The following is a 13,492-nucleotide window of genomic DNA, read 5'->3' as shown; positions in this document are numbered from 1 at the left end:
ATCAAAGCTCAATATCTTAGCAGTTCTAGAGTTCCGCATCCCTCTGTAAGACTCGTAACAATTTTTGACTTTTCAGAGTCAGATTGTCCATTTTGCCTTTGGAAAACAAGCTGCCTAATAATTCTGCACACCTTGATAAGGGGGTGTTGTATCCTTAGGCCTCACCCCCCTCATTACACAAATTAACATCACCTGATCTGCTTAATCCAATAAGCATTCACGTTTATTTAGCTTGGAGCTGGAAAATCTGCATAAAGATGATGATATGGTCAAAATACTCACCTGCCTAATAATTCTGCACATGGTGGGAGCAAGGAGTAAAATAAGGGCAAAAACTGGATACTTTTGACTAGATGAAAGGTCCTCTTTAACTGCTTTATACATTTTTCAGGCACTTTGGGATGGAATTGACTACTATACTATTTGGTTGTTTCCTGTGTAATCTAAATATATGAGTATGTACTATCATTCTTCTATTAATTTAATATATGTTATGTGCTGCACATGTACTTCTCCTGTATGGTGTACCATTGTTTCTATATTTAATAAAGGTAATTGATTCATCCTTAGTCACTATTCAATTGTTCTTTATTGATCTAGGGACCGTATGTTCGGATTGTCCTCTTGTTTTCATTTTTCTGTTTTATACATGCAGATTACCACTATTTCTCCAGGTAGATTGCATCTTTATAGGTGACAGATTTCTGATATTTTGTGGCTTTTCATTCAGCATGTTACTTTGGGCATTGTTACTATATTGTTTCTATACTGCTATGATCACAATTACACTTTTATTTTACACTCTTGCCTGTCCTATAAACAAAAAAATATATCACCTACCTGACAACACTGTAATGATAGCAGCAAATGCATTGATTTTCAAACCATCTATAAAGTTACTGGAAGTGAACAATTCCAAGCACATAAGCAGAAAACCAAGGCTGAGCAATATAATGTACAAAAACTCCGAGATAACTGACAACCAGAGGACACCTGAAACACACAGAATGGGAAATATCATCAAATGTTGGCAAAATAACAATGGTAAAATGCCAAAACAAAGGGCTGTCATTTATGTTTAATACAAAAGAAAGGATATATAGACTCATTTTAGCTATTTTTATTGATTATAAGTTATGGAGGTACCATATAATACAACATACAGTTAAGTCCATATATATTTGGACAGAGACAACATTTTTCTAATTTTGGTTCTAGACATTACCACAATGAATTTTAAACCAAACAATTCAGATGCAGTTGAAGATCAGACTTTCCGCTTTCATTTGAGGGTATCCACATTAAAATTGGATAAAGGGTTTAGGAGTTTCAGCTGCTTAACATGTGCCACCCTCTTTTTAAAGGGACCAAAAGTAATTGGACAGATTAAATAATTGTAAATAAAATGTTCATTTCTAGTACTTGGTTGAAAACCCTTTGTTGGCAATGACTGCCTGAAGTCTTGAACTCATGGACATCACCAGACGCTGGGTTTCCTCCTTTTTGATGCTCTGCCAGGCCTTCACTGCAGTGGTTTTCAGTTGCTGTTTGTTTGTGGGCCTTTATGTCTGAAGTTCAGTCTTTAACAAGTGAAATGCATGCTCAATAGGGTTGAGATCAAGAGACTGACTTGGCCATTCAAGAATATTCCACTTCTTTGCTTTAATAAACTCCTGGGTTGCTTTGGCTTTATGTTTTGGTCATTGTCCATCTGTAGTATGAAACAACGACCAATCAGTTTGGCTGCATTTGGCTGGATCTGAGCACATAGTATGGCTCTGAATACATCAGAATTCATTCGGCTGCTTCTGTCCTGTGTCACATCATCAATAAACACTAGTGACCCAGTGCCACTGGCAGCCATTCTTGCCCAAGCCATCACATTGCCTCCGCCGTGTTTTACAGATGATGTGGTATGCTGCTTTGGATCATGAGCTGTACCATGCCTTCGCCATACTTTTCTCTTTCCATCATTCTGGTAGAGGTTGATCTTGGTTTCATCTGTCCAAAGAATGTTCTTCCAGAACTGTGCTGGCTTTTTTAGATGTTTTTTAGCAAAGTCCAGTCTAGCCTCTTTATTCTTGATGCTTATGAGTGGCTTGCACCATGCAGTGAACCCTCTCTGTATTTACTTTCATGCAGTCTTCTCTTTATGGTAGATTTGGATATTGATACGCCTACCTCCTAGAGAGTGTTGTTCACTTGGTTGGCTGTTGTGAAGGGGTTTCTCTTCACCTTGGAGATCATCCACCACTGTTGTCTTCCGTGGGCGCCCAGGTCTTTTTGCATTGATGAGTTCACCAGTGCTTTCTTTCTTTCTCAGGATGTACCAAACTGTAGATTTTGCCACTCCTAATATTGTAGCAATTTCTCTGATGGTTTTTTTCTGTTTTTGCAGCTTAAGGATGGCTTGTTTAACCTGCATGGAGAGCTCCTTTGACCGCATGTTTACTTCAGAGCAAAACCTTCCAAATGCAAGCACCACACCTCAAATCAACTCCAGGCCTTTTATCTGCTTAATTGAGAATGACATAATGAAGGGATTGCCCACACCTGTCCATGAAATAGCCTTGGAGTCAATAGTCCAGTTACTTTTGGTCCCTTTAAAAACAGGGTGGCACATGTTAAGGAGCTGAAACTCCTAAACCCTTCATCCAATTTTAATGTGGATACCCTCAAATGAAAGCTGAAAGTCTGAACTTCAACTGCATCTGAATTGTTTTGCTTAAAATTCATTGTGGTAATGTCTAGAACCAAAATTAGAAAAATGTTGTCTCTGTCCAAATATATATGGACCTTACAGTACCTCTACTATTACCACCATTAAGAGAATAAAGAATATGAAGCTATCATATACAGCTTTTTAAAGTATCACAAAGTTTATTGATTTTAAGTCAAGACACACTCAGACAAAAACCCTATAAAAAGCACTTAAAAAAAAAAACAGTAAAAATTAGATAGGCAGTGTGGTTGAAGATGACAATATTTATCTGCCACAAATAAATAATGAAAGGTGATATAAGTGGTATGTATATAGTTGATAATACAGATGACTGTTAAATGGTTAATAAATATAACCAAAAAATTATAAATAATCAGAAAATTTCATATATAGATATATGTACAATTAATGCCATAAATAATTAAACCAATAGAATTCAGGATTTCATATATTTCATATATTTACATTTATGAATTTATTTGTGCCTGATAAATATTGTCATCTTCAACCACACTGCCTATCTAAATTTAACTGGGTTTTTTAAGGAGCTTTTTATAGGGTTTTTGTCTGTCATTTATGTGTTACTTCCACCCATCATCATCGCCATCATTCTCTCCAGTACTCTGACACCCATAATAAGTCAAGAACCTTATAGTCTGCCGCCAAGTGTCGTTCTATATGTAGAATTTCATCTTCGCTTGTTGTGTTAGGGGAATTATTATTATTATTATTATTATTATTATTTTTCTGATTCCTCTGAGGTTTTGCATTCTTGTACAAAGTCTCTCAGATAAATAAAATATAATTTTAGCTTTTAAAGGGAACCTGCCAGTTCCCACACATGATATACAGACTCCCATCCCCCACCCACCAGACAAGTCTCTCCAGTGGACAGAAGAGGCCCCCATTCAAGAGCAGTATATTGGCCCTTTGCAGCCCAATAGCTGATTATAATGCACAATTACACCTATTTTGGAGATGTAATGGGCTCTCTTACCACCTGGGCCCCTGTGCGGCTGCACAGCTTGCACCAATGATATGTCTGTCCCTCAGTCTCTCCCTATGCACAGTAATACTGTACAGTAGTACCATACACATGGTTTTACTATGAATTTCAATGAGATTCACCTGTATAAGCCATGTCTAAAATGTGTGCAGTTTAGTTGTGCAGTCCTTGGCATCATAGAATAAAATACTGCAACATCCAGAAGCCTCATTAAAACAATCCAACATCCTTCATATTCAGTGAAAACATGCATATTGTTTCAGATACAGTCCCATATGAATAAAATCCAAATACTGACGCGTTTTAGGCCAACTGTAACCCTTAATCGTGGCATGTGGTGGATGTGAACATTATATCTTAACCCCTTCCCGACATGGGAGTTTTCCGTTTTTGCACTTTTTTTTCCTCTCCTCCTTCCAAGAACCATAACTGTTTCATTCGTCTGCAGGTAATGTTATACATCACTCCATTTGACAAGTTGGTGCTCGAGTAGGGTTCCAATCCGTTACCCTAATTTTCTCGTATAATTAGACTATGCTGTGAAGTGAAGAAATAATTTATTCATGCAATCCAAAGTTATTAAGAACAATTAATGTTTCGACCCTGAAACAGGACCTTCATTAGATTGGTGTGATTGCTTTGGGGAGTGATAATCTGTGAGCAGCGCTCTAGAAAATGCGACTGCCATCAGTTAACTGTTCTGAATAACTTTGGATTGCATGAATACATTTTTTCTTCACTTCACTGCACTACTTCACCCCTTAGTGCCAAGTTTGCTTAATTTTTCTGTTCATATAGACATAATATTAATTTTTTGTGAGTTGTAGTTTTGAATGACACCATTTATTTTACCATACATACCGTGGTGTGAAAAAGTGTTTGCCCCCTTCCTGATTTTTTACTCTTTTGCATTTTTATCACACTTAAATTTTTCAGATCACAAAACAAATTTAAAATTATTAGACAAAGATAACACAAGTAGACACAAAATGCAGCTTTTAAATGAAGGTCTTTATTATTAAGAGAAAAAGAAATCCAAACCTACAGGACCCTGTGTGAAAAAGTTATTGCCCCACCCCCTTAAAACATAAATTAACTGTGGTTTATCATATTTTTGGGAAGCCGGGTTCAATTTCCCTTGCCACACACAGGCCTGATTACTGCCACACCTCTTGTCATTCAACAAATCACTTAAATAGGACCTGGCTGCCAAAGTGAAGTAGACCAAAAGATCCTCAAAAGCTAGACATCATGCTGCAATCCAAAGAAATTCAGGAACAAATGAGAAACAAAGTAATTGAGATCTATCAGTCTGGAAAAGGTTCTAAAGCCATTTTTAAAGCTTTGGGACTCCTGCAAACCAAAGTGAGAGCCATTATCCACAAATGGTAAATACATGGAACACTGTTGAACCTTTCCAGGAGTGGCTGGCCGACCAAAATTACCCAAGAGCGCAGCAACGACTGATCCAAGAGGTCACGAAAGACCCCACAACAACATCCAAAGAACTGCAGGCCTCAATTGCCTCAATTAAGGTCAGTGTTCATGACTCCACCATAAGAAAGGGACTGGGAAAAAAGGCATGCATGGCAAAGTTCCAAGATGAAAACAACTGCTGAGCAATAAGAACATAAAGGCTCATCTCAGTTTTGCCAGAAAACATCTTAATGATCGCCAAGACTTTTGGGAGAATACTCTGTGGACTGACAAGACAAAAGTTGAACTTTTTGGAAGGTGTATGTCCCATTACATCTAGCGTAGAAGTAACACCGCATTTCAGAAAAGGAACATCATACCAACTGTAAAATATGGTGGTGGTAGTGTGGGGCTGTTTTGCTGCTTCAGGACCTGGAAGACTTGCTGTGGTAAATGGAACCATGAATTCTGCTGTCTACCAAAAAATCCTGAAGGAGAATGTCCGGCCATCTGTTCTTGATCTCAAGCTGAATCACACTTGGTTATGTAGCAGGACAATGATCCAAAACACACCAGCAAGTCCACCTCTGAATGGCTTAAGAAAAACAAAATTAAGGCTTTGGAGTGGCCTAATGAAAGTCCTGACCTTAATCTAATTGAGATACTGTGGTATGACCTTAAAAAGGCGGTTCATGCTCTGAAACCCTCCGAATTAAAACAATTTGCAAAGATGAGTGGCCAAAATTCCTCCAGAGTATTGTAAAAGACTTATTGCCAGTTATCGCAAATGCTTGATTGCAGTTGTTGCTGCTAAGGGTGGCCTAACCAGTTATTAGACTTAGGGGGCAATCACTTTTTCACACAGGGCCCTGTAGGTTTGGATTTCTTTTTCCCTTAATAATAAAGACCTTCATTTAAAAATTACATTTTGTGTTTGCTTGTGTTTTCTTTGTCTAATATTTCAATTTTTTTTGTGATCTGAAACATTTAAGTGTGACAAACATGCAAAAGAATAAGAAATCAGGAAGGGGCAAACACTTTCACACCACTGTATATGTATTGGAAAACAGGAAAAAAATGTAAAAGGTGTGAACCCCAATTGTGCAATACTGTTTTGGGTTTTATTTTTACGGCATTCATTGTGTGGTAAAAGTGACCTGGCAACATAATTCTCCAGGTAAGGCCACGGCCCCACTATCAGTATTTGGTCAGTATTCGGTCAGTATTTTTTCTCAGGAGTGGGAGCCAAAACCAGGAGTGGGTGATAAATGCAGAATTGGTGACTTGTTTCTATTCTACCTTTTCTCAGATTTTTTCCTCACCTGGTTTTGGCTCCCATTCCTGATAAAAAAAACTGATCGAATACTGACCAAATACTGATAGTGGGGCCGTGGCGTTAGAATGATAGCAAGATAGCAATGTAGCAAGACCAAACATGTATAGTTATTTTTTATTTAAGTGGTTAAAATAAATGGACATTCGTAAATCAAAAATTTAGCTTATGTTGTAATTTTCCAACACCCGTAATGTTTTCACTTTTCGGCCAATGGAGCTCGGTCATGGCTTATTTTTGCATGGTGATCTCACATTTTTATCCATACAATTTTGGGTAGATCAGACATTTTAATCGCTTCTTATGGCATTTCTTACACTGTTGCACCAACCATGAAAAATGCAATTCTGGCGTTTTTTTTCTTTTTACAGCATTTACCGATTGGTTTAATTAATTTTATATTTTCATAGATCATACTTTAGTGGACTCGGGGATAAAACATATGTTTATTTTTGTATATTTTTATCATTACTTTATTTTAATGAGAAAAAAAGGGTATTTTTCAATATCTATTTATTCTCTTTCAATAACATTTATTTTACCTTATTTTTTCGTCCCCTTAGGAGCAGGGTTGTCAACTTGACATTTTATTTTTTTTGGACAACTTATAAAAAAGGACCGACAATATTTTGTATGGACACATTGGAAACCCACAATAATGGTTTATGATCAGTGATCCATGTCTACAGCCCACAATTCTAATATGAGGACATCAGTTGCATTCACTGTAAACTGTAAAATGATATTTACAGTCAAAATCATTTTTATAACTTTCTTCAGCTTCAAAAAAATCACGGACTCCTTAAATCTTTTTTATGGCGAGGGCAAAAAAGTGACCTAGCCTGGAATTTCTGGACGGTTGGCAACCCTGCTTAGTAGACTAGAACCTGTGATTATCTGATTGCTTGTACTATATACTGAAATCAGGGCTGCCATCAGGGCATTACTGCCCTTACTGGCGTATGGGGCCCGGCGAGCAGAGAGGGCCCGGTCAGGGCCCCGTTCTTCTGCTCACCGGGCCGGTGCAGCAACATTCTGCCGGTTCAGTGAACCTGCTCCCTCGGACGCAGGTTCACTATAAATCTATTGCCGTACAGGAAGCTTCCCGCACGGCAATAGTTAACAGCCGCCGGCAAATCACAGTGACTCACCGGCAACTGACGTCAGCGCGCATGTCGCTGGTGTATGACGTCACCGCCATGTGCCAGCGATCGTGCTTCCACCGATTTTTTTTTTTTCAAAGCCGCACCAGAACTGGATGGGGAACATTGTGGGCAGCCGCAGAAAACATGGGGGCAGGATGAAAACACGGGGGACATTGGGGACAGAATACATGGGGGCAGAATGTGACACATTGGGGGCAGAATGGAAACATGGAGGCAGAATGTGAGACAGTGGGGGCAGAATAGAGACATGAGGGGCAGAATTGAGACATGGGGACAGGATGGAGACATGAGGACAGGATGGAGAGACATGGGGGCAGGATGGAGACATGGGGGCAGGATGTGGGAAATTATTACTTTAGGGGCTAATTATGGAGACAATGGGGGCAGGATGGGGACATGGGGGAAAGATATGGGACATTATTACCGTAGGGGATAATTAAAGGATATTATTACTGCTGTGATGTATTTTATTTATGACGATACCGTTTTCAGTGAGGGGGGTCCTGTTACTGTGCAGGGCAGCACTATGTCACTTTTTTTCTTCATCTGGTGTAGTGTAGAAGTTGGGAAAGTTGGGGAATGTGCTCTGTAAGCTGCTCTATATAACTGTGTTATTTTATGCAGGGGCGAGTCCTGGCTGGAAGAAGTGATGACGGTCTGCGCTGGATGAAGAATAAAAGCAAATATGAAAGACTTAACCCCTTCCCGACCCGTGTCACACCGTTTGTGACATGGAAAACAGTTCGTTCCCGACCCATGTCACAGCGTCTGTGACATGGAGGGAAAGACCCCCTGCAGCGCCTGCGAGCGGGGTCGCTCAGGTGTCACAGTTGCTACTGCAACTGGACATCCTGAAGTCGACCCCCCGGGGGGTGGATTAACCCCCCCGTGCCTGGGACCCCTCCGATTGGCTGTTTCATTTTCACTTTTAATGAAACTGCCAATCGGTATGAATTAAATATTTCACCAATGAAAATTGGTGTAATATTTAAATCTGGGCATGGCCTGATGCTTACAGCATCAGCCATTGGCTGGGGGGAGTGTCACCTCTGTCCCCCCCTCCCCCCAGATCTGATTGGGGGGCTAGCGTCACATGGATACTAGCCCCAATCAGATGTGGAGGGAGTTTTTAATGATGGCCGCAACTGCCCGTCCATGGATCGGGTGCCGGCCGTTGTGGACCCTCTGCTGCTAGTAGGTAGTATTGCCCCCGCTCCCCCCCGACCCCCCCTCCACTCCACCCTGCCCCCCCCTCCACCCCCGACCCCCCCTCCACTTTCATACCTGCACCCCGACCTCCGCTCCCTCTGCTCCCTCTCCCACGTCTTCATCCACCGGCTGCTGCTCTCCTTCTGACAGCCGGTGGACTGTGATCACAGCAGCAGCAGGCTCAGTGTAAATGCCCTGCTCCTGTGATCAAACCCACCATCCCCCAGTCCCAGTGATATCACCCCCCACCTCCCAATAATCACCCCTCCCCCAGTGTTCACCCCCCCTGTCCCCAGTGTTCACCCCCCCTGTCCCCAGTGTTCACCCCCCCTGTCCCCAGTGTTCACCCCCCTGTCCCCAGTGTTCACCCCCCCTGACCCCAGTGTTCACCCCCCCAGTGTTCACCCCCCCTGTCCCCAGTGTTCACCCCCCCTGTCTCCAGTGTTCACTCCCCATCCCCAGTGTGCACCCCCCCATCCCAGTGATCATCCCCCCCCCCCGCAAACCCAGTGATCACCCCCCTTGCTGCTGCCGGCTCCTGCCCCAGTGATCACCCCCCTTGCTGCTGCCGGCTCCTGCCCCAGTGATCACCCCCCTTGCTACTGCCGGCTCCTGCCCCAGTGATCACCCCCCTTGCTGCAGCTGCTGGCTCCTCCATCTCTTCAGCCCCCCCCCTACGCCTGACAGCCCCGTACGCCTGACAGCCCCCGTACACCTGACAGCCCCCCTACGCCTGACAGCCCCCCTACGCCTGACAGCCCCCTACGCCTGACAGCCCCCTACGCCTGACAGCCCCCTACGCCTGACAGCCCCCACACGTGACTGCAGAAGGTTACACCAAGCACACACACACACACACGTACACTCACACTATAATAAAGTTTCGATTTTTTTTTTTTTTTTTTACAAACGCACACAGCACACAAAATGTCCCGCCCGTCCCACTCATCCCAGTCTAGGGCGTACTCAGCTTAGTAGGCTATGTCAGGTTGGTGTGTGTGTTGTAGTGTGTGTGTGTGTGTGTGTGGTGTATACACTACAATATACCACACCGCACACCAACCTGACATACACTACACAATGGTGTCCACTAACAAATTGGAACCATGTTGCGTTTGGAGAGTCCCTGTGTGCCCAAACATTGGAGCTCCCCAACAAGTGACCCCATTTTGGAAACTAGACCCCCCAAGGCACCTATCTAGATGCATAGTGAGCACTTGGAACCCCCAGGTGCTTCACAAATTGATTCATAAAAATGAAAAAGTGGAAAAAAAAACACTTTTTTATTTTTACGGATTAATTTGTGAAGGACCTGGGGGTTCCAAGTGCTCACTATGCATCTAGATAGGTGCCTTGGGGGGTCTAGTTTCCCAAATGGGGTCACTTGTGGGGGAGCTCCAATGTTTGGCCACACAGCGGCTCTCCAAACGCAACATGGTGTCTTCTAACAATTTGAGCCGACAATTTGTTAGCGGACACCATGTTGCTTTTGGAGAGCCGCTGTGTGCCCAAACATTGGAGCTCCCCCACAAGTGACCCCATTTTGGAAACTAGACCCCCCAAGGCACCTATCTAGATGCATAGTGAGCACTTGGAACCCCCAGGTGCTTCACAAATTGATTCATAAAAATGAAAAAGTGGAAAAAAAAACACTTTTTTATTTTTACGGATTAATTTGTGAATGACCTGGGGGTTCCAAGTGCTCACTGTGCATCTAGATAGGTGCCTTGGGGGGTCTAGTTTCCAAAATGGGGTCACTTGTGGGGGAGCTCCAATGTTTGGCCACACAGCGGCTCTCCAAACGCGACATGGTGTCCGCTAACAAATTGAATGGAAAATCGGCTCAAATTGTTAGCGGACACCATGTTGCGTTTGGAGAGCCCCTAATGTGCCTAAACAGTGGAGCTCCCCCACAAGTGACCCCACTTTGGAAACTAGACCCCCCAAGGCACCTATCTAGATGCATAGTGAGCACTTGGAACCCCCAGGTGCTTCACAAAATGATCTGTGAAAACAAAAAAGTACTTTTTTTTTCACAAAAATTTTCTTTTAGCCTAAATTTTTTAATTTTCACATGGGTAACAGGATAAAATGCATCCTAAAATGTATTGGTCAATTTCTCCTGAGTACACTGATACCTCATATGTGGTCGTAAACCACTGTTTGGGCACATGACAGGGCTCAGAAGAGAAGGAGCGCAATTTGACTTTTGGAGCTAATTTTCCATTCAAAAAGTAAAATGGCGCTCCTTCCCTTCTGAGCCCTGCCGTGTGCCCAAACAGTGGTTTATGACCACATATGAGGTATCAGTGTACTAAGGAGAAATTGACCAACAAATTTTAGGATGCATTTTATCCTGTTACCCATGTGAAAATTAAAAAATTTAGGCTAAAAGAAAATTTTTGTTAGAAAAATAAAAATGTTCATTTTTTTCTTCCATGTGGCTTTAGTTCCTGTGATGCACCTGAAGGGTTAATAATCTTCTTGAATGTAGTTTTGAGTAGCTTGAGGGGTGCAGTTTTTGGAATGGTGTCACTTTTGGGTGTTTTCTGTCATGTACACCCCTCAAAGGGACTTCAAATGTGATGTGGTCACTAAAAAAAATGGCTTTGCAAATTTTGCTGGAAAAAAGAAAATTTGCTGATGAACTTTGAACCCTTCTAACTTCCTACCAAAAATTTTTTTTTTTTCAAAAATTGTGCTGATGTAAAGTAGACATGTGGGAAATGTTATTTATTAACTATTTTGTGTCACATCACTCTCTAGTTTAGCAGAATAAAAATTCAAAATTTGAAAATTGCAAAATTTTCAAAATTTTTCCCATATTTTTGATTTTTTCACAAATAAACGCAAATATTATCGACCTAAATTTAATACTAACATGAAGCCCAATATGTCACGAAAAAACAATCTCAGAATCGCTAGGATCCGTTGAAGTGTTCCAGAGTTTTTACTTCGTAAAGGGACACTGGTCAGAATTGACAAAAATGCCAAGGTCTTTAGGGTCAAAATAGGCTGGGTCCTGAAGGGGTTAAACTAGAGACATCACCGGTGAGCCAGTGTGTTATCTGTACACAGACACTGTACTTATTAGTATTCTTTTTAGTATTCTGTTTTTTATTAATGATCAGTATTGTAGTATTCAGTCACTATGTGGTGGTAATATGTGATCTGGTCACGGTGTGGTGGTATTTGTCCCTTGTATGTGATATTATTCGGTCACTATGTGGTGGTAATATGTGGTCTGGTCATGGTGTAGTGGTATTTGTCCCTTGTATGTGGTATTATTCGGTCACTATGCGGTCCAGTCATGGTGTGGTGGTATTTTTTCCTTGTATGTGGTATAATTCAGTCACTAGGTGGTGGTAATATGTGATATGGTCATAGTGTGGTGGTATTTGTCCCTTGTATGTGGTATTATTCGGTCACTATGTGGTGGTAATATGTAGTCTGGTCATGGTGTAGTGGTATTTGTCCCTTGTATGTGGTATAATTCAGTCACTAGGTGGTGGTAATATGTGATATGGTCATAGTGTGATGGTATTTATCCCTTATATGTGGTATTATTGGTCATTTTAAAAAATGTATGTGACACATTCCCATAAATAAAAATATACCTAAAAAAGATTTGGGTATTATAAGAAATGTTTAATAGGTTAGAGTAGAGTAGGGTCCGGCCAGAAAAGTCTCCTTGTCGTGGTGGCGGCTTAAAAAATCTTTTGGCCAAAAAAAAAGCTGATGGCTATATATGTGATATGGTGTTCAATGGGAACTGCTAATGTGTGATTGGTGAAGACGTGGTGCAGAAAGTAGAGTTTTTCCAAGAGTGGGCGGTGGGACTATGGAACGTTCTAGGGGTGGAGGTGGAGCTGGGGTGGAGCCTGGGAGGAGTCTCAAGGGGTCCGAAAATTTTGCCAGTATGGGGTCCCGACATTCCTAGTGGCAGCCCTGACTGAAATATCACAGTATTTCACTATATCGTGTAAATTAAGGTGTCCTTTGTACTCTAGCTACAGGCCATAAATGCTGGCACAGCAGTCTTCAGTAGAACCCTGGCTGCTATAACAGCCCATTGGTACCTCCGCTTGCACTGAGAGGGGGCAAGGGGAACATGGAATGGTGCACCTACCAGGCCGCTCACTTGAAATGTCACTGTCGGAGATTGACAGCTCAGTTAGCTTCACCTGCTGCTGTTAGAGACATGTAAGTGGATGTCTGGATCGATTCATGCCTTTCATCCCTTCCTAGTAAAATGGGTACACTTGTTTGTGGAAGTGTGAATAATGTTTATATGTTAATAACGGTTTATGTATAATAATGTAAACAATATAACGTATACGGGTTTATATGTGGATGACTAATGTAACATACCTGGTGGCATTCTTGCATAGGGCACCATCTGCCACTATGCAAGATCGCAAACTTGATCATCAGTCCAGTCTGCTAGCCTGGCTTCTTTCCATGCTGTCTGCTTGCCTCTGTTCTGGCTGCTTAGGGCGGCGCCCCGGTCACTTCCTGTTTCTTGTAGCTGCTGTGGGCACACCCCTAATGCGTCCTCAGCCTATTGCTGTCAGTGACTGGATATTTAAACCAGCTTCACCTGGAAGCTGGTGCCTGAGCAATGCTTTAATTCAGAGTGC

General features: G+C 41.9%; 1 protein-coding gene across 5 annotated transcripts in view; it reads right to left on the bottom strand.

The window, feature by feature from the left end:
* Positions 1-13,492, bottom strand: part of LOC141173198 (germ cell-specific gene 1-like protein) — a 93,866-nt gene that overhangs the window by 10,202 nt on the left and 70,172 nt on the right. For all 5 annotated transcript variants that reach the window (XM_073657825.1, XM_073657827.1, XM_073657823.1 and 2 more), the window contains one exon: positions 841-993. In XM_073657825.1, the coding sequence (XP_073513926.1) occupies positions 841-993 (153 nt within the window). The remainder of the gene's footprint in view (positions 1-840; positions 994-13,492) is intronic.

Source organism: Phyllobates terribilis, unplaced genomic scaffold (assembly GCF_046119375.1).
Source record: "Phyllobates terribilis strain yellow unplaced genomic scaffold, ASM4611937v1 Scaffold_12__6_contigs__length_324123572, whole genome shotgun sequence".
Lineage (NCBI taxonomy): Eukaryota > Metazoa > Chordata > Amphibia > Anura > Dendrobatidae > Phyllobates > Phyllobates terribilis.
The sequence above is the reverse complement of the archived record's forward strand: the minus strand, read 5'-3'. Positions and strand labels throughout refer to the sequence as shown.